This window comes from Erinaceus europaeus, chromosome 11 (genome assembly GCF_950295315.1).
Source record: "Erinaceus europaeus chromosome 11, mEriEur2.1, whole genome shotgun sequence".
NCBI classification, from domain to species: domain Eukaryota; kingdom Metazoa; phylum Chordata; class Mammalia; order Eulipotyphla; family Erinaceidae; genus Erinaceus; species Erinaceus europaeus.
Genome location: NC_080172.1, coordinates 119,313,883 through 119,341,359, shown reverse-complemented (window position 1 = coordinate 119,341,359; position 27,477 = coordinate 119,313,883). Strand labels below are relative to the sequence as shown.

The 27,477-nt window shown below is 59.6% G+C and overlaps 3 protein-coding genes across 5 annotated transcripts in view; 2 read left to right on the top strand and 1 right to left on the bottom strand.

Moving 5' to 3' along the window:
- The window catches only part of DDOST (dolichyl-diphosphooligosaccharide--protein glycosyltransferase non-catalytic subunit), a 321,069-nt gene that overhangs the window by 2,790 nt on the left and 290,802 nt on the right, over positions 1–27,477 (top strand). Inside the window, exons 3-11 of one of the 2 annotated variants that reach the window (XM_060200899.1) lie at positions 3,501–3,587; positions 4,483–4,586; positions 4,713–4,807; positions 5,177–5,270; positions 5,671–5,819; positions 6,187–6,334; positions 6,606–6,726; positions 6,808–6,914; positions 7,049–7,218. In XM_060200899.1, the coding sequence (XP_060056882.1) occupies positions 3,501–3,587; positions 4,483–4,586; positions 4,713–4,807; positions 5,177–5,270; positions 5,671–5,819; positions 6,187–6,334; positions 6,606–6,726; positions 6,808–6,914; positions 7,049–7,198 (1,055 nt within the window). In that variant the 3' untranslated portion in view covers positions 7,199–7,218. Of the gene's footprint in view, positions 1–3,500; positions 3,588–4,482; positions 4,587–4,712; positions 4,808–5,176; positions 5,271–5,670; positions 5,820–6,186; positions 6,335–6,605; positions 6,727–6,807; positions 6,915–7,048; positions 7,382–27,477 lie in introns of those variants that run through there. The other variant, XM_060200898.1, reaches the window with a different exon arrangement.
- MUL1 (mitochondrial E3 ubiquitin protein ligase 1) overlaps positions 1–27,477 on the top strand; it is a 190,846-nt gene that overhangs the window by 80,137 nt on the left and 83,232 nt on the right. The gene's annotated exons all lie outside the window — the stretch shown is intronic.
- PINK1 (PTEN induced kinase 1) lies at positions 8,508–19,514 on the bottom strand. 2 transcript variants are annotated; one of them, XM_060200891.1, is made up of 8 exons: positions 19,165–19,513; positions 17,213–17,500; positions 16,326–16,426; positions 15,028–15,210; positions 14,298–14,461; positions 11,019–11,146; positions 10,112–10,348; positions 8,508–8,889 (listed from the first exon to the last, which is right to left on the bottom strand). In XM_060200891.1, exons 1-8 carry the CDS (start codon positions 19,459–19,461, stop codon positions 8,863–8,865), a joined length of 1,425 nt encoding a protein of 474 aa, XP_060056874.1. In that variant the 5' UTR covers positions 19,462–19,513; the 3' UTR covers positions 8,508–8,862. The 2 variants fall into 2 exon arrangements, with proteins under 2 accessions (XP_060056874.1, XP_007534427.1); XM_007534365.3 differs by lacking the exon at positions 8,508–8,889 and adding an exon at positions 9,411–9,711 and having other exon boundaries at positions 19,165–19,514.

The following is a 27,477-nucleotide window of genomic DNA, read 5'->3' as shown; positions in this document are numbered from 1 at the left end:
CTGCAGGACTAGTAGAGAGGTGACTTGCCGTGAATTCTGCAGGACTAGTAGAGAGGTGACTTGCCGTGAATCCTGCAGGACTAGTAGAGAGGTGACTTGCCGTGAATCCTGCAGGACTAGTAGAGAGGTGACTTGCTGTGAATTCTGCAGGACTAGTAGAGAGGTGACTTGCCGTGAATCATGCAGGACTAGTAGAGAGGTGACTTGCCGTGAATTCTGCAGGACTAGTAGAGAGGTGACTTGCTGTGAATTCTGCAGGACTAGTAGAGAGGTGACTTGCCGTGAATCCTGCAGGACTAGTAGAGAGGTGACTTGCCGTGAATTCTGCAGGACTAGTAGAGAGGTGACTTGCCGTGAATTCTGCAGGACTAGTAGAGAGGTGACTTAATGTGAATTCTGCAGGACTAGTAGAGAGGTGACTTAATGTGAATCCTGCAGGACTAGTAGAGAGGTGACTTAATGTGAATCCTGCAGGACTAGTAGAGAGGTGACTTAATGTGAATCCTGCAGGACTAGTAGAGAGGTGACTTGCTGTGAATTCTGCAGTACTAGTAGAGAGGTGACTTAATGTGAATTCTGCAGGACTAGTAGAGAGGTGACTTAATGTGAATCCTGCAAGACTAGTAGAGAGGTGACTTAATGTGAATTCTGCAGGACTAGTAGAGAGGTGACTTGCTGTGAATCCTGCAGGACTAGTAGAGAGGTGACTTGACTCGAATTCTGCAGGACTAGTAGAGAGGTGACTTGCTGTGAATTCTGCAGGACTAGTAGAGAGGTGACTTGCCGTGAATTCTGCAGGACTAGTAGAGAGGTGACTTGCCGTGAATCCTGCAGGACTAGTAGAGAGGTGACTTGCCGTGAATCCTGCAGGACTAGTAGTGAGGTGACTTGCCGTGAATTCTGCAGGACTAGTATAGAGGTGACTTGCCGTGAATCCTGCAGGACTAGTAGAGAGGTGACTTGCCGTGAATGCTGCAGGACTAGTAGAGAGGTGACTTGCTGTGAATTCTGTAGGACTAGTAGAGAGGTGACTTGCCGTGAATCCTGCAGGACTAGTAGAGAGGTGACTTGCCGTGAATCCTGCAGGACTAGTAGAGAGGTGACTTGCCGTGAATTCTGCAGGACTAGTAGAGAGGTGACTTGCCGTGAATCCTGCAGGACTAGTAGAGAGGTGACTTGACTCGAATTCTGCAGGACTAGTAGAGAGGTGACTTGCTGTGAATTCTGCAGGACTAGTAGAGAGGTGACTTGCTGTGAATTCTGCAGGACTAGTAGAGAGGTGACTTGCCGTGAATCCTGCAGGACTAGTAGAGAGGTGACTTGCCGTGAATCCTGCAGGACTAGTAGAGAGGTGACTTGCTGTGAATTCTGCAGGACTAGTAGAGAGGTGACTTAATGTGAATTCTGCAGGACTAGTAGAGAGGTGACTTAATGTGAATCCTGCAGGACTAGTAGAGAGGTGACTTAATGTGAATCCCGCAGGACTAGTAGAGAGGTGACTTAATGTGAATTCTGCAGGACTAGTAGAGAGGTGACTTGCCGTGAATCCTGCAGGACTAGTAGAGAGGTGACTTGCCGTGAATTCTGCAGGACTAGTAGAGAGGTGACTTAATGTGAATCCTGCAGGACTAGTAGAGAGGTGACTTAATGTGAATCCCGCAGGACTAGTAGAGAGGTGACTTAATGTGAATTCTGCAGGACTAGTAGAGAGGTGACTTAATGTGAATTCTGCAGGACTAGTAGAGAGGTGACTTAATGTGAATCCTGCAGGACTAGTAGAGAGGTGACTTGCCGTGAATCCTGCAGGACTAGTAGAGAGGTGACTTGCCGTGAATTCTGCAGGACTAGTAGAGAGGTGACTTGCCGTGAATCCTGCAGGACTAGTAGAGAGGTGACTTAATGTGAATCCTGCAGGACTAGTAGAGAGGTGACTTAATGTGAATTCTGCAGGACTAGTAGAGAGGTGACTTGCTGTGAATCCTGCAGGACTAGTAGAGAGGTGACTTGACTCGAATTCTGCAGGACTAGTAGAGAGGTGACTTGCTGTGAATTCTGCAGGACTAGTAGAGAGGTGACTTGCCGTGAATCCTGCAGGACTAGTAGAGAGGTGACTTGCCGTGAATCCTGCAGGACTAGTAGAGAGGTGACTTGCCGTGAATCCTGCAGGACTAGTAGAGAGGTGACTTGCCGTGAATCCTGCAGGACTAGTAGAGAGGTGACTTGCTGTGAATTCTGCAGGACTAGTAGAGAGGTGACTTGCCGTGAATCCTGCAGGACTAGTAGAGAGGTGACTTGCCGTGAATTCTGCAGGACTAGTAGAGAGGTGACTTAATGTGAATCCTGCAGGACTAGTAGAGAGGTGACTTAATGTGAATCCTGCAGGACTAGTAGAGAGGTGACTTGCTGTGAATCCTGCAGGACTAGTAGAGAGGTGACTTAATGTGAATCCTGCAGGACTAGTAGAGAGGTGACTTGCTGTGAATTCTGCAGGACTAGTAGAGAGGAGACTTGCCGTGAATCCTGCAGGACTAGTAGAGAGGTGACTTGCCGTGAATTCTGCAGGACTAGTAGAGAGGTGACTTGCCATGAATCCTGCAGGACTAGTAGAGAGGTGACTTGCTGTGAATTCTGCAGGACTAGTAGAGAGGTGACTTGCCGTGAATCCTGCAGGACTAGTAGGGAGGTGACTTGATGCAAGGCAGATGGGCAGGGTCCTGGGATGGCAGCTCAGACACAGGTGCAGCCTGGTCTGGAACTGCTGGGGGTCCTGCAAGTTGCCAGGGTTGCTGCTGGGAAACTTGTCTGGTTATTCCAGGAGATGTGAGTGGGAACTGCACATGTTCTCAACAGAAGTCTTATTTTATGTTCTAGAAATTTTATATGTGACTTAAAACATACGTAACTAACTTGACAAGTACGAATGACAATAAGCTGGTGCTTGGCCATATCTATAACTTTGTTTTTGCCTCCAGGGTTCTTGCTGGGGCTCGGTGCCTGCACTATGAATCCCCACTGCTCCTGGAGGCCATTTTTCCCATTCTGGTGCCCTTGTTGTTATTGTTATTATTGTTGTTGTCGTTGTTGGATAGGACAGAGAGAAATGGAGAGAGGAGGGGAAGACAGAGAGGGGGAGAGAAAGACAGACACCTGCAGACCTGCTTCACCACCTGTGAAGCGACTCCCTTGCAGGTGGGGAGCCGGGGGCTCGAACCGGGATCCTTACGCCGGTCCTTTTGCTTTGTGCCACGTGCCCTTAACTCGCTGCGCTACTGCCGGCACTGTGTCTGTAGTGTTTAAAGATGTCATTCATAGAAGAGCGTCACCCTGGCACATGGATGCCATGGGTTGAGCTTGCCCAGCGTGCTGTCTGCTGCGCCAGTACGTGACATGCTGGCGGCCCCTGCACCTCGGCTCCCGGAGGGCACTGCTGTGAGGCTATCTGCCTGGCGGGTCTGCGGTGGGAAGGCCTGTGGGTCACGGGGTCCGCCGCTGTTTTTCAGACTTTGGAGGCAACATCAACGTGGAGACCATCAGCGCGTTCATCGACGGCGGAGGCAGTGTCCTGGTCGCGGCCAGCTCAGATATTGGTGAGTCCCGCCTGGGAAGTCGCGGCATTTTCAGCTGTTTGGGAATAGCCGGCTTGACTCTTGCCGGGTCGGCCTTGGCCGGTGAGTGCGGGAGGGAGCTTCAGGCCACTGAGGACGTGCTTCCTGTGACAAAGCGAGCGAGCAGGTCCTTAGAAAGGGGTGTGGGGGGAGTCGGGCAGTAGCGCAGCGGGTTAAGCGCAGGTGGCGCAAAGCACAAGGATCGGCGTAAGGATCCCGGTTCGAGCCCCCGGCTCCCCACCTGCAGGGGAGTCGCTTCACAGGCGGTGAAGCAGGTCTGCAGGTGTCTGTCTTTCTCTCCCCCTGTCTTCCCCTCCTCTTTCCATTTCTCTGTGTCCTATCCAACAACAACAACATCAATAATAACTACAACAATAAAACAACAAGGGCAACAAAAGGGAATAAATAAATAAAATAAATATTAAAAAAAAAAGGGGTGGGGGCTCCACTGGGTGGGGGTGTTTCTGCAGAGACCAAGGCAGGGCCGTGGGGGCTCCACCGGGTGGCGTTGAAGCGCCCGGCGTGTTGTTTGTCCCCCACTGTGGATGTCTTGAGTGGAGAGTAAAGAAGTGAGGTCGATTCCTCCCTGGCCCCAGGCACTTTTTGGTTTTTAAACACCCTGCTTGGCGGTGTCTCGGTGTGATGATGATGAGACCTTGTTGCTGCTGTGCCTCAGAGGTTCTGTGCAGAGGCGGGGTCTCTGCTCGTGGAGGGAGAGGGTCCGTGATGGCCGTTCTGTCTCAGCAGTTCAGATTCTGGCCCCGGAGCTGTAAGGTGCTCCTTACTGGGGTCCGGCGAAGCTAGGGCTCTTGGCGTAGCTGGGGAGGTGACAAGTGACCATTGGCGGCACAGCCAAGCACCTGTCGGGTGTGTGCAGGGGACCCTCTGCGGGAGCTGGGCAGCGAGTGTGGCATTGAGTTTGACGAGGAGAAGACGGCCGTCACCGACCACCACAACTATGACGTCTCCGATCCCGGCCAGGTAACCAGACTGTGCCCATCCGGTTCCAGCCCTGGATGGCAGAGCTCGGCCCGGAGACCAAGACAGGATTGGGCGGGGGGGGGGGGGGGGGGGGGGCTCCTGACCACGCCTCCCCTCTGACCGCAGCACACGCTCATTGTGGCCGACACGGAGAATCTGCTGAAGGCCCCGACGATCGTGGGGAAGTCTACTCTGAACCCTATCCTCTTCCGGGGAGTTGGGTGAGTGGGTGGGCCCCGGGGGGAAGGGGCAGCACTGGGGGGGTGTGGGGCACCTCCTTTCCCAAGGGTGTGAGTCACATCGACTCATCACCAGGAGGGGCTGGACGTAGGAGAGCCTGGTGGCCTCCAGGCAGAGAAGGGGCCGCAGGACTGGGTGCCAGAGGGCCTGCTCCCTGGGACTAGAGTCGGGACTGGGTGCCAGAGGGCCTGCTCCCTGGGACTAGAGTCGGGAGTGGGTGCCCCGGGCCTGCTCCCTGGGACTAGAGTCGGGACTGGGTGCCAGAGGGCCTGCTCCCTGGAACTAGAGTCGGGACTGGGTGTCCTGGGTCTGCTCCCTGGGACTAGAGTCGGGCGCTGCTTCTCTCTCAGGATGGTGGCCGACCCCGACAACCCCTTGGTCCTGGACATCCTGACGGGCTCCTCCACCTCTTACTCCTTCTTCCCGGATAAACCCATCACTCAGGTGAGGGGCCTCAGGCCTGGAGCCGGCAGCAGAGACTTCTGTCGTTGAGGAGAGCTAAGGGGTGGCGCCATAGTTAGCCGGGGCCACTTCTGTGCCACACGCATGTGTGTCCATCCGTCTGTCCCCGCATGGGGGCACTGTGGCTCGGGGAGTGTTGCTGTGGTGCCTCTGTGTCTGAAAAGAACAGAAGCGACCAGAGTGGTGCTTTGATCAGTGGTGACAAAAAATGAACCGAGTAGGAGAGCACATTGTCCTGAGGCTGCCAGACTGAGCGCTGCTGGGAGTGGGCCTACTGGGCAGAGCCCAGGCTGTTCTAGTCCATCTGCCGTCCTCATGCCTGAGAGACCAGCCGCTTGCCTCTCCCCCAGCACCTTGTGTGACGGCCCTGTCTTGTCCCCAGTACCCGCACGCCGTGGGGAAGAACACCCTCCTGATCGCCGGTCTCCAGGCCAGGAACAACGCCCGGGTCATCTTCAGCGGCTCCCTTGACTTCTTCAGCGATGCCTTCTTCACCTCATCCGTGCAGAAGGCTGCCCCCGGCTCCCAGAGGTAGGTCCGGGGGGCTCGGCGAGGGGGCCCAGGGCACCGTCTGTCAGATGCAGAGGAAGGAGCCTCGCGCTGCAAGTGTCAGGGCCTAGGTGTTCCAGGTACTTTAAAGTGACCGGGAAGCTTGACTTTGCTGCCATGTTGCTTCGAAGGGTAGCATTGCTCTCTGGAGACTAAACCTCACGCTCACTGGGAACGAGACCCAGAGCAACATGCCTGACGTCACTTCCCTCTTTCGGTCCCTTCATGGTGACCCTGAGCTGCCGGTCTGTGCAGACGTGCGCCTGCCCTGTGGGCAGACTCCCTCACTGTCCCTTAGGTCTGTGCACCGTGCGCCTGCCCCGCGGGCAGACTCCCTGTCTATCCTCAGGTATCCACAGACGGGCAACTACGAGCTGGCTGTGGCACTCTCGCGCTGGGTCTTCAAGGAGGAGGGCGTCCTCCGGGTGGGACCTGTGTCCCATCACCGGGTGGGCGAGAGAGCTCCGCCCAATGCCTACACGGTCACCGACCTCGTGGTAAGAGCTCTGCGTGGGAGGGCAGCACTGACCGATGGGCTCTGTGCCCTGGGCAGGGCGGCCGCTGCCCACCTGGAGGCCTCCTCCCAGAGAGGTGCAGCTCTGCTGAGCAGAGCAGAATGGAGGAAGTGGCTTCCCCGGGTCTTGGGGTGTCTGTCAGGTGGGAGAAGGAAGGGCAGAGTCACCGAGCATCCAGGTGCTGGCGGGGTCCCAGAACTCCCTGAGCCCCGCGCCCCACCCCCCGATGTGCCTCTCCCTCTCTCCCTCTCAGGAGTACGGCATCGTCATAGAGCAGCTCTCCGACGGCAGGTGGGTCCCCTTTGACGGGGATGACATCCAACTGGAGTTTGTCCGCATCGACCCTTTCGTGAGAACCTTCCTGAAGAGGAAAGGTAAGTGAGGGGATGTCCGGGAGGCCGTGGGACATGTGGGGAGGCCCGTCCTGGCTGACTGTCGGGTCTGCCGCCCCCCAGGAGGCAAGTACAGCGTCCAGTTCAAGCTGCCCGACGTGTATGGCGTCTTCCAGTTTAAAGTGGACTACAACCGGCTGGGCTACACACACCTGTACTCTTCCACCCAGGTGGGCTTCCCGGCCTCAGGGCCTGTGGCGTGTCCCTGCCCCTGCCTCCTGGGCTTCCCGGCCTCAGGGCCTGTGGCGTGTCCCTGCCCCCTGGGCTTCCCGGCCTCAGGCCTGTGGTGTGCACCCCCTCACAGGTGTCGGTGAGGCCGCTGCAGCACACGCAGTACGAGCGCTTCATCCCGTCCGCCTATCCCTACTATGCCAGCGCCTTCTCCATGATGCTGGGGCTCTTTGTCTTCAGCGTGCTCTTCCTGCACATGAAGGAGAAGGAGAAGTCCGACTGAGCTCTGAGCCCGGGACCCAAGTCATGGGCTGGTCGGCACAGCCTTACCTCAGTGAGACGTGGCGTTGAGTACCGGGGTGGGGCAGGGGGTCATTTTTATGAATGTTTGGGCGCCTTGAATGCCAAGTGGTGTTTCTCATGTGCGGTCAGCTCCTTCCTTAAATAAAGAGAAGCGTGGCCCTCATCACATGTGGCTCCTACTGTGGACAGAGCAGGTGACCTGGGGGCTGGCTAAGAGTGGCCCAACTTCTTGACCCCAGGGCCCACCCAGGACCTTGGTGCACCTTGCTTCACGCTAGACAGTCACCACAGCCGTCTTCTTGCTTTAGACGGTGGCTCCTCCAAGCCGGTGAAAAACAGACTGAACAGTGTCAGGGCTGACACAGGAGCCCGCTTGGCTAGTGTGCTTTGTCATGTGACCTGGGTTTGAACTGGCCCACTGTCTAGAAGGGAGCTTCAGTGATGTGTCCCCCTGCCCTGCCACCAGGGTTATTGCTGGGGGCTAGTGCTATGAATCCACTGCTCCCGGTGGCCACCCCCCCCCATTTCATTGGATAGGACAGAGAAATTGAGGAGGTGGGGGGAGACAGACACCTGCAGACCCACTGCATTAGTCCCCCCTGCAGCTGGGGGTCAGGGCTTGAACCCGGGTCCTTGCACATGTGTGTGCTAACTGGGTGCACCGCCACCTGGCCCACTCTGCCTTCTCTTAAAAAAAAAGGAGGGGAGTAGGGGTAGCACAGCGGGTTAAGCGCAGGTGGTGCAAAGCGCAAAGACCAGTGTAAGGATCCAGGTTTGAACCCCGGCTCCCCACCTGCAGGGGAGTCGCTTCACAGGCGGTGAAGCAGGTCTGCAGGTGTCTTTCTCTCCCCCTCTCTGTCTTCTCTCTCCATTTCTCTCTGTCCTATCCAACAACGACTGATGACAATAGTAACTACAACAATAAAACAAGGGCAACAAAAGGGAATAATAACTAAAAAAAAAGAGGTATGTGGTGGTGCACCTGGCTGAGTGCACACATCACAGCGCACAAGGACCCGGGTTCAAACCCCCAGTGCCCACCTGCCGGGGGGGGGGGGGGGAAGCTTCATGAGTGGTGAAGCAGGGCTGGCTGCAGGTGACTGTCTCTCCTCTACTTCTCTCCCTGTCTACCTTTTCTGTCTCAATTTGTCTCTATCCAGTAAATACTAAAGGCCTGTGAAATTTTGTGACATGAGTATGAAATCCCTTCATTACTGATCTGCCTCAAAGCTTTGTTTTCATGGTGTCAGAATTACTCTTAAAGCTAAGTATTCAGGTCACAGAAGGCATTCTGCAGTTGTAAATCTGTCTTTAATTCTTGGTAATTCCTGCAGGAAAGGCTAGTCAGAAGAGGAGTCATGCTTAAAGCCACACACAGCCACTCAGCTCTGCTGCCCAGTTCAGTAGCCGGAGGCTCCCCAAGTGCTCTGACTGTCCAGTTGAGGCTTTAGCTCACGCCACAGGGGTGGCACCGTAGTTGGTCACGTGGGGAAGATGTCAGGCACACGGACAGCACTGCCTCGGCCCAGGGCCTCACCAAGGTGGGACAGTGTAGTTTGTTGTCACCTAATCCGCCAGTTTAGCCACTAACTGCTCAGGTCTATCACAGCTCCAGGTGGGGCTTCTGGTCAGATCACACCTGAGTTAACGTCTCTGGCGCTGAGAATAAACCTGTAAGATTATACAGGTCTGATCACATGGCTTTCAGCACTGACATACAGCTTAGTCAGCTCTGTAGGAGTTAGGCCTTTTGAGTCTGTTCAATGGGAGTTGGTAAAGTTGTGGTCTGCGGCCAATTTAAATCTGCTGCCTGTTTCTGGAAAAGCTAAAAGGTTATTTAGAAACACGGAATTCCAATTCTAGCACCGACTGTACACATAAAGGCAGAAAGCCTGGCTTACAGCTATGCCTGTGACTGCTGAGAAAAGCCTGCCAGCTCTATCTAGAACGGAGGCAACCGCAGGCCACATAGGCCGTGGGTGAAGGCAGCAGCTACCGACCGGTGCTGTGGCTCAGGCACGAGGCTTTCCTTGGGTCTCCTGTCCCCTCGACACCGTCTTCTCCTGACTCCTTGGGTCCCCCGTCCCCTCGACGCCGTCTTCTCCTGACTCGAGTCCCCCGTCCCCTCGACGCCGTCTTCTAACTCCCACCCTCACACCTTGCATCCCCGTCAACACCACAGACCATTGCGACACAGGCACTGCAAGTGTTTTAGTGACTGAGCGGCACGTCAGGCCCAGGGGCCGCCCTCCAGGAGGACAGGAGCAGAGCTGCCTGGGTCAGCGCCTCATACTCCAGGTTGGCCAGAAACAGCATCTTCATCTTGGTCTCCACGCAGCTCTTCTCCGCCAGCCTGTCAGCCAGCAGGGTGGCGGCCGACTGTTGGAGGAGCCAGCCGGTCATGTCGTCCAGCTTCAGGCGCTCCAGGACTAGCGGGCGTCCGCCCCAGAGGCTGAGATGGAGGACGTTGGCGGCCACCCGGGCAGACGGCCTCTGTAACACAGAGCGGGGCCACGGCCCAGCTGGTGGCGAGTCCCAGCTCCACCGCGGCCCCACACCAGCACCCACTCAGGAGAGCTCGGGAGCTGCTTCCTGGGCGTGAGGACTCCAGAACGAGGGGTCACCTCACTGCTCGGCAGCTGCGCCGCACCGGGCGGGAGTCTAGCCCTGGTCTGTCTGCACGTCCTCTCCGCTCAGCAAGCCACCCGAGGTGGCCCCACCACTCTGGCTCGAACCCGGGTCCCCGCACTGTGATGTGTGCACGTAGCCAGGTGCGCGCCCGCCCGCCCGCCCGGTCCCCATGGAAGCTCATCCGCTCCATCCTCGGCCTCGATTCCCGAGAGAAGGAGCCGCTGCCGCGTGCTGTCTGCTCGGGACCGTCCTGGGGCCTCACCTTGCTGGCCTCCCGCTGCAGCAGCGACCTCACCAGCCGTCTCGCGTCCAGCGGCACTGACCGTGGCAGCGTAGGCAGCTGAGCTTCGCGGTAACTGCGGCTCTCCAGGGGGGCCCCGCCTCGGCCGTAGAAGGGATTGGGGAGCCCAAAGATCTCGTAGGCCAGAGCGCCCACTGCCCACACGTCGGCCTTGCTGTAGTCGATCACCGTCCTGGGGCCGGGGCGGGCCGTGGACACCTGCTCATGAAGTGACGTGCAGTTGTGTGTGGCTTTCTGGGTGGTACTGGGGCCTGATCACACTACTAGCAGCCAAGGTTGCTCAGAGAGAGGGAGGAGAGGAGAGAAGAGGGAAAGAGAGAGATAGAGAGAGAGAGAGAGAAGCATGCTCCCCAGTGCTGGAGAGAGAGAGAGAGAAGCATGCTCCCCAGTGCTGGAGAGAGAGAGAGAGAAGCATGCTCCCCAGTGCTGGAGAGAGAGAGAGGGAAGCATGCTCCCCAGTGCTGGAGGGAGAGGGAGAGAGAGAGAAGCATGCTCCCCAGTGCTGGAGCTTCTGGTGCCGGCCAGTTTCCCTGTGCTGCCTGGGCTCAGGCCAGGACCCTTGGGCCTGTAAGGGGCCCCGGTGCCCACAGGTGAGCCGCTCCCGGCGCTGCCCTGGATTCACTACCCCTCCCGTCCAGCACCAGGCCCAGGAACCCAGAACTCAAGTGACGGGCTCAGTCCCAGATCTGCCTCCATTTCTGTTCTCAACAAAACGTGCCTCCCGGCAACACCTAGGAATCCAGAGAAGGGAACCGTGTCACTTTCTGGAAGAGACGGAGGTGTCGGGACAGACAGACGTCGGGACAGAGACATTGGGAGGTGGGGAGCCTCTGCTGGTGGCTGTGCCGGCCAGCCCGGTGGGACTCACCTCGGGAGCCATCAGGCAGCCGTTTCCGCCCCGATCCACGTACCAGCTGGTGAAGGGCAACTGCAGACCGACGCGCTCATCTGCCAGGCAGCAGCCGAAGTCTGTGATCACCAGCCAGGGGCAGCCGTCTGGGGAGAAGCCGCCAGTCAGGCCCGCCGGCCCTCCTTCCTGCTGTAGGCACCAGGTGATGCCCGCCAGCCCCTCCTTCCTGCTGTAGGCACCAGGTGATGCCCGCCGGCCCTCCTTCCTGCTGTAGGCACCAGGTGACGCCCGCCGGCCCTCCTTCCTGCTGCAGGCACCAGGTGATGCCCGCCGGCCCTCCTTCCTGCTGCAGGCACCAGGTGATGCCCGCCGGCCCTCCTTTCTGCTGTAGGCACCAGGTGATGCCTGCAGGGGGGGTGGGTGGGACTCGGTGATGCCTGCAGGGGGAGGGTGGGCAGTGCCTGCAGGGAGCATGTCCTCTACAGGGCCCCTCTCCAGAGCTGCCTCTCCAGGCCTCTCCCCTCCGCCAGGGCAGAGCTGCTCCAGGTGTGCCAGAGGCCCAGATGGAGGAGTGGGAGTGGGCTCCGTCAGCCTGGGTGCTGGAGCCGCCCGGCCCTGGCCTCAGCGCACACGGGCCACAGCTCAGGGCTGCAGGTGTCCTGCTCCTCCAATCTTCCCCTTACCTCTTGGTTTCTGTCCCTACCAATAATAAATACGCCAGCACATCAAACTTGACGTGAAAGCTCAAGCCCAAACTCAACGCTGCATGAGGTTTTACATGGCACCACACCATCTCCTTAAGATGCAGCTATCTAGTAATTCCTTTATTTTAAATATACTTTGTTTATTTTGGGTAGATAGAGACAGACACCAGCAGCAATGCTCTGCTGCTCATGCGACTCGCCCCTACAGGTGGGGCTGGGGGCTTGAACTCGGATCCCCGTGCACTGCAGCACGCGTCTCCCAGGAACCCATCCCCAGGCCCCTGCCCGCCCTGGCAGTGCGACTGCGTGTTCACCTTTCAGTTTTCTCTGAGGGCTGGTGGGCCAGCTCGGCCTGGCCAGAACACAGAACATGGAGGTCTAAGGCCGCAGGGGCTCCGGGTTCGACTCCAGCACTGCCTTATGCCGGAGCCGAGTGACGGCTTCACTCTTTCTTCCTTTCTCTCTCTCTTTCCGAATAAGTAGATCTTTTTAAAAAAAATTTACTTATTTATTATCCCTTTTGTTGCCCTTGTTTTATTGTTGTCATTGTTGGATAGGACAGAGAGAAATGGAGAGAGGAGGGGAAGACAGAGAGGGGGAGAGAAAGACAGACACCTGCAGACTTGCTTCACTGCCTGTGAAGCGACTCCCCTGCAGGTGGGGAGCTGGTGGCTCGAACCGGGATCCTTCCTCTGGTCCTTGTGCTTTGTGCCACGTGCGCTACCGCCCGACTCTCCAGAATAAGTAGATCTTTAAGAGGAAAGGCAGCAGACCCTCACTGCCACCTGCAATGCAGGACTGAACCTGCAGCTTCACACGCGGAACGTGCTCTGACCACGCGGCCACTTCACCTGACAGGCCTTCCCGGTCAAAGCGCACCAGAGACCATCTCTTCTGAGTGGTCACCCAGCTAGCTTCCCTGCCTACTGCAGCGCTGGGGACTGAGCCCGGCTGGCTGACTTCCCTTACGCTGGACTAGAAAGACACCAGGTCTCCGCCTCACCGTCCGTGGAGCTGTCTGCTTGCACGTGGGGCCTCAGGCATGGGAGGCACACGCCCCCACACTGAGCCACCCCACCTCCAGGCCCAGAACAGCTTTCGCTGTTTGAAGTTTCTTACACTGAGCTGAATTCTCTGACTTTACTCATCAGGGTTCCCAGCAGCGGGGGAAACGGCTCAGCTGGCAGAACATGGGCTTCCATGCCTGCGAGTCCTGGTGTGAACCTCACAGCCACCCGGAAAGGCGCTCTGGCCTCTCGCTCCTCTAGGAAGGGATCAGAGGAAAACCCTGCCACCAAAGCTCGTTCTGTAGCTTGGGAATCGTCAGCTGGCACTGCACAAAGCCCAGAGAAGGAAAGCCCTGCGTCCGGAAGAGTCCTGCATACACACACACACAGACACACACACACACGCACACAGACACACACGCACAGACACACACGCACATGCACACAGACATACACACATGCGCACACGCACACAGACATACACATGCGCACACGCACACAGACACACACACACTGCAGCTGGGGATGCGGCTGATGGAGTGGTCTTGTCTGTCTGAGGTTCCTGGTTCAGATCCAAGTGTGACGTGTGCCCGGCTCCGGTGCCCTGCGGTCTCTCTCTGGCAGGGGAGACAGCATAGTGGCTATGCAACAGACTTTCTGAGTGTTCTATTAAAAACTAAAACAAGTGGGGGTAGGTAGCATGATGGTTATGCAGAGACTGTCATGCCTGAGGCTCTGAAGTCCCAGGATCAACCCCCTACACCACCATAAGCCAGAGCTGAGCAGGGCTCTGGTAAAAACAAAACAAAATAAGTTAGTCAAACTTTGGGGCAGTGGTGGCGCCCCTGGCTAAGCGCACACATTACAACGTGTGAGGACCTGGGTTCAAGCCCCGGCTCCCCACCTGCAGGGGGGAAGCTTCACGAGTGGGGGAGTAGGGCTGCAGCTGTCTCCGTCTCTCTCCCTCTCTGTCTCCTCCTTCCTCTTGGTTTCTGGCTGTCTCTATCCAATAAACAAACTTACAACGGAGGTGATGGGGGTGTTGGGGGGCTGGACACGACCCTGGCACACGTGACATGGAGATCAAACTCAGGGCCTCGTGCTTAAAAAGCTTCCTTCGGGGGTCAGGCGGTAGCGCAGCGGGTTGGACGCAGGTGGCGCAAAGCGCAAGGAGCGGCGTAAGGATCCCGGTTCGAGCCCCCGGTGCCCCACCTGCAGGGGAGTCGCTTCCCAGGCGGTGAAGCAGGTCTGCAGGTGTCTGTCTTTCTCTCCCCCTTTGTCTTCCCCTCCTCTCTCCATTTCTCTGTCCTGTTCAACAACGACAGCATCAGTGGCAACGATAATGATAAATGCAGCAACGATGGAAGGAGCCAGGATAACAAAAGGGAAAAAATGATAACAAGGGCAACAAGAGAAAAAAATGGCCTCCAAGAGCAGTGGATTCGTGGTGCAGGCACCGAGCCCCAGCAATAACCCTGGAGGCAAAAAAAGGGGGGGGCTTCCTTTATCCGCTGCACCATCCCTGGGCTGCAAGATACACAACTTGTAACAGAAGCCAGAGCGCGGGGCACTCGCCCGGCCCCTACCTGCGTCTGACTCCACCAGGACGTTGTCCGACTTCAAGTCTCTGTGCGACACTCCCTGCCTCACCAGGTGGTCCACGCCTTCCAGGAGCTGCAAGGTCATCACGGTGGCCAGGCGGGGGCTGGGCGTGTTCTCGTGCAGGTACTGGCGCAGGGTGCAGGGGTAGCTGGCGGGCAGATGAGGCCTGGCTAGCGCACACCCGTCCCCCTGCACCTCTTCCCGCTGGACTCTAGTCTCTCTCCCGCTGTCCTTTCCGCTTCACCCTCCCACCACGGTCGGACGGTGAGAGCTGGGCCGTGTTCAGACAGGGTGTGGGTACCAGTACTGCTGGACGGGCAGGGCACAGACACACTGTGTGTCCAGACGACAGGAGGCAGCTCTCGGGAAGCGGCCAGCTCACTGGGTGCTCATGGAAGCTGAGGTCACTTCCACCAAATAACACCCTCAAGGGAGTTTTCTAACCCGTCTCCCCAAACATGGTCCTTCCCCGCAGCCTGTGGCCTAGGGGCAGACGGGGTCCCCCAGCCTGAGGCCTAGGGGCACACGGGGTCCCCCAGCCTGTGGCCTAGGGGCAGACGGGGTCCCCCAGCCTGCGGCCTAGGGGCACACGGGGTCCCCCAGCCTGCGGCCTAGGAGCACACGGGGTCCCCCAGCCTGCGGCCTAGGGGCACATGGGGTCCCCCAGCCTATGGCCTAGGGGCAGACGGGCAGGGGTCCCTGCCCCCCACTTACTTCTTCATCACAAGGAAGAGCGTCCGGCCGTGGCCCAGGCCATCTGGGTGGAGGCGAGGGGGCAGCACGTCCGGGTAGTCGGCCAGGGCGCCCGGCAGCAGGGGCACGGACGACGTGAACGCGCGCAGCACGCGGATGATGTTGGGGTGGGGCGCCAGCCGCTTGGGGCCTCCTCCTCTTGATCTGCCGTTGGATGGGCACGAAGTCACTATGGCCCAGCGAACCCTCCCCGCCTTCGTTCCCGCCTTTAAGGCCACGCACTGACCGACCCGCTCATCCCGTGAGGAGCCTGGAAGCACCAGCCCCGGGCGGCAGGGCCACGGACTCTGATCCTCAAGTCAGCTGGCGCCGTCTAGCTCCTCCTCCCCCGGGAAGCCCACCCATGCCCTGCCCGCTGTGGCTCAGCCTCGGTCGTGACCAGAGCCTCTGAGGAGCGAGGTGAGGACACCGCGACAAGAGGCCACAGGTTCTCAGGGGCAGACGAGGCCCAGGCTGAGAGGGGACTCGGAGACTGGCTGGTGCAGAGGCCCGTCCACCTGGGCCCGCCCGGCCAGAGGCCAGCTCCTGAGCCGTGTGGACACACAGGCAGTGGACGATGCGGAGGCCCTCTCTCGCGCCAAGCGGGCTCGGTGGTGCCGTTCTCGCCTGCCCAGAGCCTCTTCTGAGAGCCCACGTGTGGCGTCCACGACGGAGGGCGGGCGGTGGGTGGCACTGCCCAGGGAAACACGGCGGCGGGCTCTCTCGCTCTCTCCTTCTGCCCCCAGGCGCTGGGCTCTCAAGCACGGGGTCCCGACGGCAGTCCCCGGTGACGCTTGGTTCACTCTCTCTCGCCTCCTTTCTATCGCTACGAAGTAAATGAACCTTAAGAATGTGCCACGTGCATCTAAGATGTGTCTATGCACTTGTGTCCGCAGAGTCTGGGCACCGGCAGGCGCACGGTCGCTGCTGACACAAAGTCTTGCTCACTGGGCGTCGCCTGAAGGCGGACACAGCCTTGGCTCCCGCTCATGCCCGGCGCTCAGACGCTTGGTTCTGGGGGCTGAGCCGGTGCCCGGGCTCAGCCTCTCCCTCTCCTCCGGCCTCCTGCGACTCATATGTGATGAAAGAGAGCTGACTGTGAGTGGCTTCTCTCCCCACTCTGGTGCAAACCAGTCGGCTGGAGCCTGCAGCCCGATGACCTCTGACCTGCAATCCTCCCCTTGGTAAAGGACCCACCAAGAGGCCTCGGTCACGGCTGCCGGCGCCCAAGAGCCAGATAGCACCACCCTCAGCTGTAGTGCTGGCTCAGGCCGACTTACCTGTGAGCAGCCGCCCCGTACTCCCCGGCCACAGCCACCGGACTAGCAGGGACCAGCTCCCGGCCCATCGTGCGGAAGATGGCCTCGCTGGAAGAGCCTGCCTGCAACACATGGTGATGGCCCTGCGGTTACACACCACGCGGACGTGGACGCGAAGCCCGGTCCTCCTTGTGGTCTGACCAAGACAGCTCGGCGGAGGCCTTGCACAGTCTCTCTGCTGCACCAGGACCAGTCTCTGGGAGACCCCTGGGCAGAGACGGTCTCTGGGAGACCCCTGGGCAGAGACGGTCTCTGGGAGACCCCTGGGTAGAGACGGTCTCTGGGAGACCCCTGGGCAGAGACAGTCGTCTCTGGGAGACCCCTGGGCAGAGACGGTCTCTGGGAGACCCCTGGGCAGAGACAGTCTCTGGGAGACCCCTGAGCAGAGACGGTCTCTCTGCTGCACTGGGACCAGTCTCTGGGAGACCCCTGAGCAGAGACGGTCTCTGGGAGACCCCTGAGCAGAGACGGTCTCTGGGAGACCCCTGGGCAGAGACGGTCTCTGGGAGACCCCTGGGCAGAGATGGTCTCTGGGAGACCCCTAGGTAGAGACGGTCTCTGGGAGACCCCTGGGCAGAGACAGTCGTCTCTGGGAGACCCCTGGGCAGAGACGGTCTCTCTCTCTCTGCTGCACCGGGACCAGTCTCTGGGAGAGAAAGACAGCAGAGCCGCCGTCCATGACAACGCAGAGACAACCCCTCACCCCGAGGATCGTCTCAACTTGGGTGCTGAAGGCCGGAGGACAGCTCTGCCTCCTCCTCACTCCCGGGGAGAAGTCCATAGGGCCACCGGGACTGGTGCTCGGGGAAAAGCCCGTCTGGCGAGGGAGGCCCCGTCCTTGTCCTTACCGAGATGTTCCACATCATCTTGATGGCCAAGGGGAAGGGGGCGGCTGCCGGGGCCGGCTCTCTCTCTCCCCCTGCAGGGGCGGCGGGGGGGACCCTCTCTGGAGGAAGCCCGGGGCCCTCGGCCACCTGCAGCTTCCGGGGCAGCGCAGGCAGGGCGGCTTCATACACGGCGGCGCTGCAGCCCTTGCCGACGGGCTGCCCGATCAGGTACTCCTCCAGCCGGAAGCCCCGCCAGCGCCGAGTGTCCAGCGGCTCCGGCCACCGCTTGCTTTTCTGGGTGAAAATTGCCTGTGAGGGAACAAAGCAGGGACTGTGAGCCAGCGGGCTGGGGAGGCCCGACCAAGCGAGAAGGCAGGGGGCGCCTCCCTCACTGTGCACAGCGAGCCCTCTGCCGCCTCACACACGCCGCTCTGCCCTCCGACAGACCTGGCTTCAGGCTGCTGGCCCGGAGTCACCCCTGCAGCGCCGCCACCCCCTCTGTCTCCACCGCTGGGCTGGCCACTGCGGACCTGCTGTCTTCGGCAAGGAGTCTCGAGACCTTCCCGCTGCAGGGAGACGACAGCCTGTTCCCCTCGCCCGGCTCCGCCTGCCTTCCCTGTGCCCGCTCTCCCCAGGGTGTGCGCCCTGCCTGCCCAGCTACGTGTCTGCTGAGGCGCATCACACGGGCTGCCATCAGGGCTGACGGGGACACGGTGCCGAGCGCGACCCCCTCGCGGCTCTCTGGTGACTCCGGCCCAGGGGCATCGGCGCACGTGCCAGTCTGCCAGGACGGGTGAGTCCTAGTCCCCGGCGGCTGTCCTTGTCTTCTGCAGTCGGTTAAATGGCAGAAGGCAGGCGTGGACATTTGACAAACCCAACTGGAAATGAGGCAGCTCTTTAAAACATATATATATGTATTTTAGCTGGGGACACAGAGAGAGACCACAGCGCTGACACTCCCGGCATGCAGCGGGGCTGGGCGCACCCCTGGGTGGCATCTGGCAAAGCTACTTCACCCGCCGGGACCTGGGCAGCGGGGCAGGGTGCCGGGGACCCGGGCGGAGGGGCAGAGCTGGGGGGAGTGGCGTGCAGACACCTCTCAGGCAAGGGGGGGAACTGGAGCCCTGTGACCACTGTCTGGGAAACTGGAAAACAAGGGAGCTCCGGGCCGCCGCAAGGGGCCTGTCATCCCCGCTCGCCCCACCCCTCCATGGGCCCCCAAGGCTTTACTGGGGCAACCCCCCAGCAATGGACCCGCCCCGGCCCCGCCCACAGGCCCTGACCCCGCCCTCGACCATTCTCCAGCCCCGCCCCGACAGGCCTTGACTCCGCCCCCACACTCAACTGGCCCCACCCCATCATCGGGCCCCGCCCACAAGCTCTGACCCCGCCCTCGACCATTCTCCAGCCACGCCCCCGACAGGCCTTGACGCCGCCCCCACTCACCTGGCCCCGCCCCATCATCGGGCCCCGCCCACAAGCCCTGACCCCGCCCCTGCCCATTCTCCAGCCCCACCCACAGGCCTTGACTCCACCCCGCCTACTCACCTGGCCCCGCCCCATCATCGGGCCCCGCCCACAGGCACTGACCCCGCCCACTCTCCAGCCCCGCCCCCGACATTGCCCCGCCCCCACTCACCTGGCCCCGCCCCGTCATCGGGCCCCGCCCACAAGCCCTGACCCCACCCTCGACCATTCTCCAGCCCCGCCCCGCAGGCCTTGACTCCGCCCCTCCCAGCCACCTGGCCCCGCCCCATCATCGGGCCCAGCCCCCAGGCCCTGACCCCGCCCACTCTCCAGCCCCGCCCCAGACTATGCCCCGCCCCCAGGGCTTGACTACGCCCCGCCCACTCACCTGGCCCCGCCCCATCATCGGGCCCCGCCCACACCCCCTGACCCCGCCCACTCTCCAGCCCCGCCCCACAGGCCTTGACTCCGCCCCGCCCACTCACCTGGCCCCGCCCCGCCCTCACCTGGATCTCCTGACAGGCCGTGGCCGCCCGCAGGCCCTCCGCCTGCTTCTCCTGGACCAGGCCGAGTCCCAGCCCGAAGGCCAAAGTCACGGCGCGGCCGCCAGGACCCGCAACTCCGCAGGCCCGCGCCAGGAGCGGCCGCCACCGCCCCGCCGCCACCGGAATGCGGGGCCCGCACCTGCGCCCCTCGGAGACCGGCCGCCTCCAGCCCCAGGCCGGGCCTGGCCTGGCCGCCCAGCGCAGCAGTAGCGCTCGGCCCAGCTGCAGGCCTCTGCCCAGCGCCTGTCGCACCGACATGGTGGCGCGCTCCGGTCACCTTCGCCGTTGGCGCCGCGGACAGCCCGCACCCACTAGGCGGCGCCTGTGCGCATGCGCGAACGGGACACCCTGCACCCCTCGGGCTGGACCCGAGGCGGCGCCTCTGCGCACGCGCGGGCTAGACAGGGGCGGACCTTGTGCGCATGCGCGGGCTATACACCTCGCCTGGGACGGCGCCTGAGTAGGTTAGATAATTCGCATGGGCGGCGCAGGTGCGCATGCGCGGGCTAGGCATCCTCCCTTTCACCGCAGGGGCGGTGCCTGTGCGCATGCGTGGGTCGGACACCGGGCGGTGCCTGTGCGCATGCGCGGTCTCTGTGGGCGGGGCCGCCGGCTGGCGCTTTCCAGCGTGAACGCGCGGGGCGCTGTGCGCACACCGCGAGGGGCGTCTCCCTGCCCTCCGCGCCTCCCTCCCTCCCTCCCCGAGGACGGGTGCGGGCCGTCTACGCTGCGGGGTGGAGGGTGCGGGCCGTCTACACTGCGGGGTTGGAGGGAGCGGGCCGTCTACGCTGCGGGGTGGAGGGTGCGGGCCGTCTACACTGCGGGGTGGAGGGTGCGGGCCGTCTACGCTGCGGGGTTGGAGGGAGCGGGCCGTCTACGCTGCGGGGTGGAGGGTGCGGGCCGTCTACACTGCGGGGTTGGAGGGAGCGGGCCGTCTACGCTGCGGGGTGGAGGGAGCGGGCCGTCTACGCTGCGGGGTGGAGGGTGCGGGCCGTCTACGCTGCGGGGTTGGAGGGAGCGGGCCGTCTACGCTGCGGGGTGGAGGATTCGGGCCGTCTACGCTGCTGGGTTGGAGGGTGCGGGCCGTCTACGCTGCGGGGGTGGAGGGAGCGGGCCGTCTACACTGCGGGGGTGGAGGGTGCGGGCCGTCTACACTGCGGGGGTGGAGGGTGCGGGCCGTCTACGCTGCGGGGTTGGAGGGAGCGGGCCGTCTACGCTGCGGGGTTGGAGGGAGCGGGCCGTCTACGCTGCGGGGGTGGAGGGTGCGGGCCGTCTACGCTGCGGGGGTGGAGGGTGCGGGCCGTCTACGCTGCGGGGGTGGAGGGTGCGGGCCGTCTACGCTGCGGGGGTGGAGGGTGCGGGTGGTCTAAGCTGCGGGGTTGGAGGGTGCGGGCCGTCTACGCTGCGGGGGTGGAGGGTGCGGGCCGTCTACGCTGCGGGGTTGGAGGGTGCGGGTCGTCTAAGCTGCGGGGTTGGAGGGTGCGGGCCGTCTACCATGCGGGGTTGGAGGGTGCGGGTCGTCTACGCTGCGGGGTTGGAGGGTGTGGGCCGTCTACACTGCGGGGGTGGCGGGTGTGGGCCGTCTACACTGCGGTGGTGGCGGGTGCGGGCCGTCTACACTGCGGGGGTGGAGGGTGCGGGACGTCTACACTGCGGGGGTGGAGGGTGCAGGTCGTTTAAGCTGCGGGGTTGGAGGGTGCGGGCCGTCTACACTGCGGGGGGGGCGGGTGCGGGCCGTCTACACTGCGGGGTTGGAGGGTGCAGGTCGTCTAAGCTGCGGGGTTGGCGGGTGCGGGCCGTCTACACTGCGGGGGGGGCGGGTGCGGGCCGTCTACACTGCGGGGTTGGAGGGGGCCGGCCGTCTACACTGCGGGGTTGGAGGGTGCGGGCCATCTACACTGCGGGGGGGGGCGGGTGCGGGCCATCTACACTGCGGGGTTGGAGGGTGCGGGCCGTCTACGCTGCGGGGTTGGAGGGTGCGGGCCGTCTACGCTGCGGGGTTGGAGGGTGCGGGCCGTCTACGCTGCGGGGTTGGAGGGTGCGGGCCGTCTACACTGCGGGGTTGGAGGGTGCGGGCCGTCTACACTGCGGGGGGGGGTCCAGCCATCTACACTGTGGAGAGAGCCGGTGCGGGCCAGCCATTTACACTACCTTTCTCACTAGTAAAATAAATAAAATGTTTACAAAGAGAAAAAAAGAAAACAAGGGCAACAAAAAGGGAAAATAAATAAATATTAAAAAAGAAAAAAATAAATTCCTTTAAAAAAAGAAAAGAAAGCAGGTGGGGTAGATGGCATGCTGGTTATACAAAGAGACTCTCATGCCTGAAGCACGGGGTCCTGGGTTCAGTCCCCCACACCACCTTAAGCCAGAGCTGAGCAGTGCTCTGGGAAAGTAATAAGTAAAATACATAAAATAAAATAAAAATAAATTATTAAAGTAATAAAATAAAACAAAATGGTAACAGCGGGTTAAGTGCAGGTGGTGTGAAGCACAAGGACCGGCATGAGGACCCCGGTTCGAGCCCCCGGCTCCCCACCTGCAGGGGAGTCGCTTCCCAGGCGGTGAAGCGGGTCTGCAGGTGTCTTGTCTTTCTCTCCCCCTCTCTGTCTTCCCCTCCTCTCTCCATTTCTCTCTGTCCTATCCAACAACAACGACAGCAATAACAACAACAATAAGAACAAGGGCAACAAAAAGGAAACAAATATTTTTAAAAATCTTTAAAATATAAAAATTAAAAAAAAACAAAATAACATAGAAAAATACACCATGACTTCCAACAGCCCAATATGTTAGCAGTCACCTATGTGTCTTTTCTCAGTTTATCTCCCTCTGCCTCTGTCTCTGCCTCTGTCTCTGCCTCTGTCTCTGCCTCTGTCTCTGTCTCTGCCTCTGTCTGCCTCTCCCTCTGTCTCTGCCTCTGTCTCTGTCTCTGCCTCTGTCTCTCCCTCTGCCTCTGTCTCTGCCTCTGTCTCTGTCTCTCCCTCTGTCTCTGCCTCTGTCTCTCCCTCTGTCTCTGTCTCTGCCTCTGTCTCTGCCTCTGTCTCTCCCTCTGTCTCTGCCTCTGCCTCTGTCTCTGCCTCTGTCTCTCCCTCTGCCTCTGTCTCTCCCTCTGTCTCTGCCTCTGCCTCTGTCTCTGTCTCTCCCTCTGTCTCTGCCTCTCCCTCTGTCTCTGTCTCTGTCTCTGCCTCTGCCTCTGTCTCTGCCTCTGCCTCTGTCTCTGCCTCTCTCTGCCTCTGTCTCTCCCTCTGCCTCTGTCTCTGCCTCTGTCTCTGCCTCTGCCTCTGTCTCTGTCTCTGCGTCTGTCTCTGTCTCTGCCTCTGCCTCTGTCTCTGTCTCTCCCTCTGTCTCTGTCTCTGCCTCTGTCTCTGCCTCTGTCTCTGCCTCTGTCTCTGCCTCTGCCTCTGCCTCTGTCTCTGTCTCTGTCTGTCTCTGCATCTGCCTCTGTCTCTCCCTCTGTCTCTGCCTCTGTCTCTGTCTCTGTCTCTCCCTCTACCTCTGTCTCTGCCTCTGTCTCTGTCTCTCCCTCTGCCTCTGCCTCTGTCTCTCCCTCTGTCTCTGTATCTTTCTCTGTATCTGTCTCTGTCTCTGCCTCTGTCTCTGCCTCTGTCTCTGCCTCTGCCTCTGTCTCTGCCTCTGTCTCTGTCTCTGCCTCTGCCTCTGTCTCTGTCTCTGCCTCTGTCTCTGCACTCTGTCTCCTCCCGGCAGGAGCCGGGACTGGTAGAGCAGCCACACCTTAGGCACAGACCGAGGTAGGAATGTCGCCTCTAGCTGTTGGCCGTGGCCAGAGCAGAGCCACCCGGAGGCCCGGCTGTGGTGTTTGGAGAGCGAGGGGGGGGCTTGTAGGGGCAGAGCCTCTCCCCGGGTGGTGTGTGCTCCCTGGGCGGCTGCTCAGAGGACAGAGGTGACCAGCAGCTGCCCACTGCACTCCACTGCCGTCCGCTGCAGGCCACTGCACCCTGATGCACTCTGCTGCATGACACTGTGCTACACTGCACCCTGATTCACTCTGCTGCACGCCACTGTGCTACACTGCACCCTGATGCACCCCGCTGCATGCCATTGCACTACACTGCACCCTGACACACTATTCTGCACGCCACTGCACTACACAGCACCCTGATGCACTCTGCTGCGCGCCACTGCACTACACTGCACCCTGATGCACTCTGCTGCATGCCACTGTGCTACACAGCACCCTGATGCATTCTGCTGCATGCCACTGTGCTACACAGCACCCTGATGCACTCTGCTGCACGCCACTGTGCTACACAGCACCCTGATGCACTCTGCTGCACGCCACTGTGCTACACAGTACCCTGATGCACTCTGCTGCATGCCACTGCACTACACAGCACCCTGATGCACTCTGCTGCATGCCACTGCACTACACAGCATCCTGATGCATTCTGCTGCATGCCACTGTGCTACACAGCACTCTGATGCACTCTGCGGCATGCCACTGCACTAAACAGCACCCTGATGCATTCTGCTGCACGCCACTGTGCTACACTGCACCCTGATGCACTCTGCTGCATGCCACTGTGCTACACAGCACCCTGATGCACTCTGCTGCATGCCACTGTGCTACACTGCACCCTGATGCACTCTGCTGCACGCCACTGTTCTACACTGCACCCTGATGCACTCTGCTGCACGCCACTGTGCTACACTGCACCCTGATGCACTCTGCTGCACGCAACTGTGGTACACTGCACCCTGATGCATTCTGCTGCATGCCACTGCGCTAAACTGCACCCTGATGCATTCTGCTGCATGACACTGTGTTACACTGCACCCTGATGCACTCTGCTGCACGCCACTGTGCTACACTGCATTCTGATGCACTCTGCTGCACGCCACTGTGCTACACTGCACCCTGATGCACTCTGCTGCATGACACTGTGCTACACTGCACCCTGATGCACTCTGCTGCATGCCACTGTGCTACACCGCACCCTGATGCATTCTGCTGCATGCCACTGCACTACACTGCACCCTGATGCACTCTGCTGTACACCACTGTGCTACACTGCACCCTGATTCATTCTGCTGCATGCCACTGCACTACACAGCACCCTGATGCACCCTGCTGCACGCCACTGTGCTACACTGCACCCTGATGCACTCTGCTGCACACCACTGTGCTACACTGCATCCTGATGCACTGTGCTGTACGCCACTGCACCCCGCTGCAGGCCGCTGCAGACCCTTTGCTCTTCCTGCCCTCTGGCAGAGCCCGAGCTCTGTACCTGGCACGGAAGCTTCTGCTCCCTGGCCCTAGTGTCATTTTTTCCTTTATTGGGGGTTTCATGGTCACAGTCACAGTAAACAGCAGTGGCTGATCCACGCGTCCCATGTCTCAGTGTTCACGTGACACTCTCACCCCCACTAGGCCCTCCTCCACCCTCATGTTCCACGACCTGAACCCTCCCCTGGCCCCGGGGTCTTGCCTGCTGCCCCCCTTCCTGGCTCTTTGTGACCAAGCAGCACTGAATCGACATGCTGGTCCTAAGAGTCACGCTGGGCCCTCGGCCTTGATGAACTGTTGTCAAGAGTCTGGTCCCGTTTCAGGTCCAGATGGGGCCCCCGAGCATGAGCCCCTGTCACCACAGCTTGGCAAGGTCAGGGAGCATGGGGACGGCGGCAGCACAGAGAGAAGAGCGGGCAGAACTCCAGGCAGGGGCAGGGGCAGGGGCAGGGAGCCGGGCTTTGCTGTTAGTCCCCCCGCAGCCCATTACTAATGCCACCATTGGCCTTTCTTTGTGAAGGACTCGGTCTGTCACTTCCCATGTCTCTCAGAGACTGTTCTTTCCGTCCACCTGTTTCCGTGCTCACATAACCACCTGCAAAATGCCATACGTGTGAGATTTACTAGGCCAGTTCATCGTTTTTTTTTATTTTTTATTTTTATTTTTTTTGCCTCCAGGGTTATTGCTGGGGCTCAGTGCCTGCACCATGAATCCACTGCCCTTGGAGGAGGCCATTTTACCCCTTTTGTTACCCTTGTTGTAGCCTTGTTGTGGTTATTGTTGTTGTTGATGTTGTTGTTGGCTAGGACAGAGAGAAGTGGAGAGAGGAGGGGAAGACAGGGGGAGAGAAAGACAGACGCCTGCAGACCTGCTTCACCGCCTGTGAAGCAACTCCCCTGCAGGTGGGGAGCCGGGGTTCGAACCGGGATCCTTACGCTGGTCCTTGTGCTTTGCGCCACGTTTGTTTAACCCGCTGCGCTACCGCCTGACCCCCCACATCATTGTTTGTTTTTTTTTTTTTTTTTTTTACCAGCACTACTCAGCTCTGGTTTATGGTGGTGTGGGGGACTGAACCTGGGACTTTGGAGCCTCAGGCATGGGAGTCTGTTTGCATAACCAGTATACTATCTACCCCTGCCCCACATCATTTGTTTTTTAAGATTGTTCAAGAGAGAGACAGATGGAGGTAGAAACCAGAGTGCCAGGGCTGGGCGTGGCGGCCTGCTGACTGCGAGCACTAGCTAGTGGAAGGGCCTGGTGAGAAGACCCCGCCCCACATGCGCCTGCAGGGGCAGGTTTCACAAGCTGTGAAGCAGTGCTGCAGGCGTCTCCCTCTCTCCCTCCCTCTCCCTCTTATTTTCATCTGGGGGTGGATGGGTTGTGCAGGGACCAAGCTCCAGCAGTGACCCCGCAGGCAACACACAAGCCCAAGCCCAGCCTGAGCACCATCCTGCCGTGCAGTGCTGGGGACAGAGCTCAGGACGTTAGCTCTGCGCTGCGGTCTTGCAGCGACTGCTTATTCTTCTTATTATATAAGCAGGAAGTCCTGGTGTCATTTCTGACAGTGGCACCCAGAGGACCCCTGGAGTCTGCCAGTCACAGCTGCGCCAGGCTGAAAGTCTGTGCTGGCAGCTTTGCTTGGCCTGCTGGAGCACCAAGCTCACAAGCCTGAAGTCCCAGGGTCCCCAGGTTCAATTCCTGCCATCACCGTATGCCAGGGCTGAGCAGCCTGCTGGTCCTCTCTCTCTCAAATAAATAAATAAATAAATAAATAAATTCTTATTTATTTATGAGAAAGCTAAGTGGCAAGAGAGCGAGAAAGAGGGAACCAGCCATCACTCTGGTACATGTGCTGCTGTGGGTTGAACTCGGGACCTCATGCTTGAGAGTCCAGTGTTTTTTTAAAAAATTTTAAAATACATTTTTATTTATTTATTTTCCCTTTTTTGTTGCCCCTTTTAAAAATATATTTTGTTTTTATTTTATTTATTCCATTTTGTTGCCCTTGTTGTTTTATTATTGTAGTTGTTATTGGATTGGATTGTTATTCGTTGTTGGATAGGACAGAGAGAAATGGAGAGAGGAGGGGAAGACAGAGAGGAGGAGAGAAAGACAGACACCTGCAGACCTGCTTCACCATCTGCTTCACTCCCCTGCAGGTGGGGAGCTGGGGGCTTGAACCGGGATCCTTACGCCGGTCCCTGCGCTTTGCGCCACCTGCGCTTAACCTGCTGTGCCACCACCCGACTCTTAAGAGTCCAATATTTTATTCACGGAGCCATCTCCCAGACCACAAAGAAATATGTCTTTCTGGGAGTCAGGCAGTGGCGCAGCGGGCTAAGCACACGTGGTGCAAAGCGCAAGTGGCACAAAGCACAAGAACCGGCCTAAGGATCCCGGTTCGAGCCCCCGGCTCCCCACCTGCAGGGGCGTCGCTTCCCAGGCGGTGAAGCAGGTCTGCAGGTGTCTGTCTTTCTCTCTCCCCTCTCTGTCTTCCCCTCCTCTCTCCATTTCTCTCCGTCCTATCCAACAACGAACATCAATAACAACAACAATAACAACAAGGATAAACAAGGGCAGCAAAAGGGAAAATTTTAAAATAAATAAAATAAGCTTTAAAAAATACGTCTTTCTAAAAAGTCCTGTGAAGAGTGTCCATGTCCACCCCCTGGCGGTCAGACCCACCCTCGTGGGCTCTAGCGTCTGGAGAATGTGGGTGAGAAATGTGTGACTCAGCTCTCCCCACAGGCCTTCCTGTCAGGCGAGCCAGCCCACCCTCCTCTGAGCCGTGAGCAGTGGCTGACCCCAGGCAAACACGCTTCCAGTCAGGAAGTTTGTGGCGTTTATAGTTAGCGGCTGGGAGTAGCATATGGCCTTTGGGGACTGACTGATGCTGCCAGGGTTTTAAAGGGTGGAGGGAAGAGAGGAGGAGGGGGCGAGGGCAGGGGTGAAGCTCTTGTCCTGGCGGCTGCAGGGCGGTGGGGGGGTGCTGTGGTCTTTGTCCCTTCAACTGGAGGCTTTG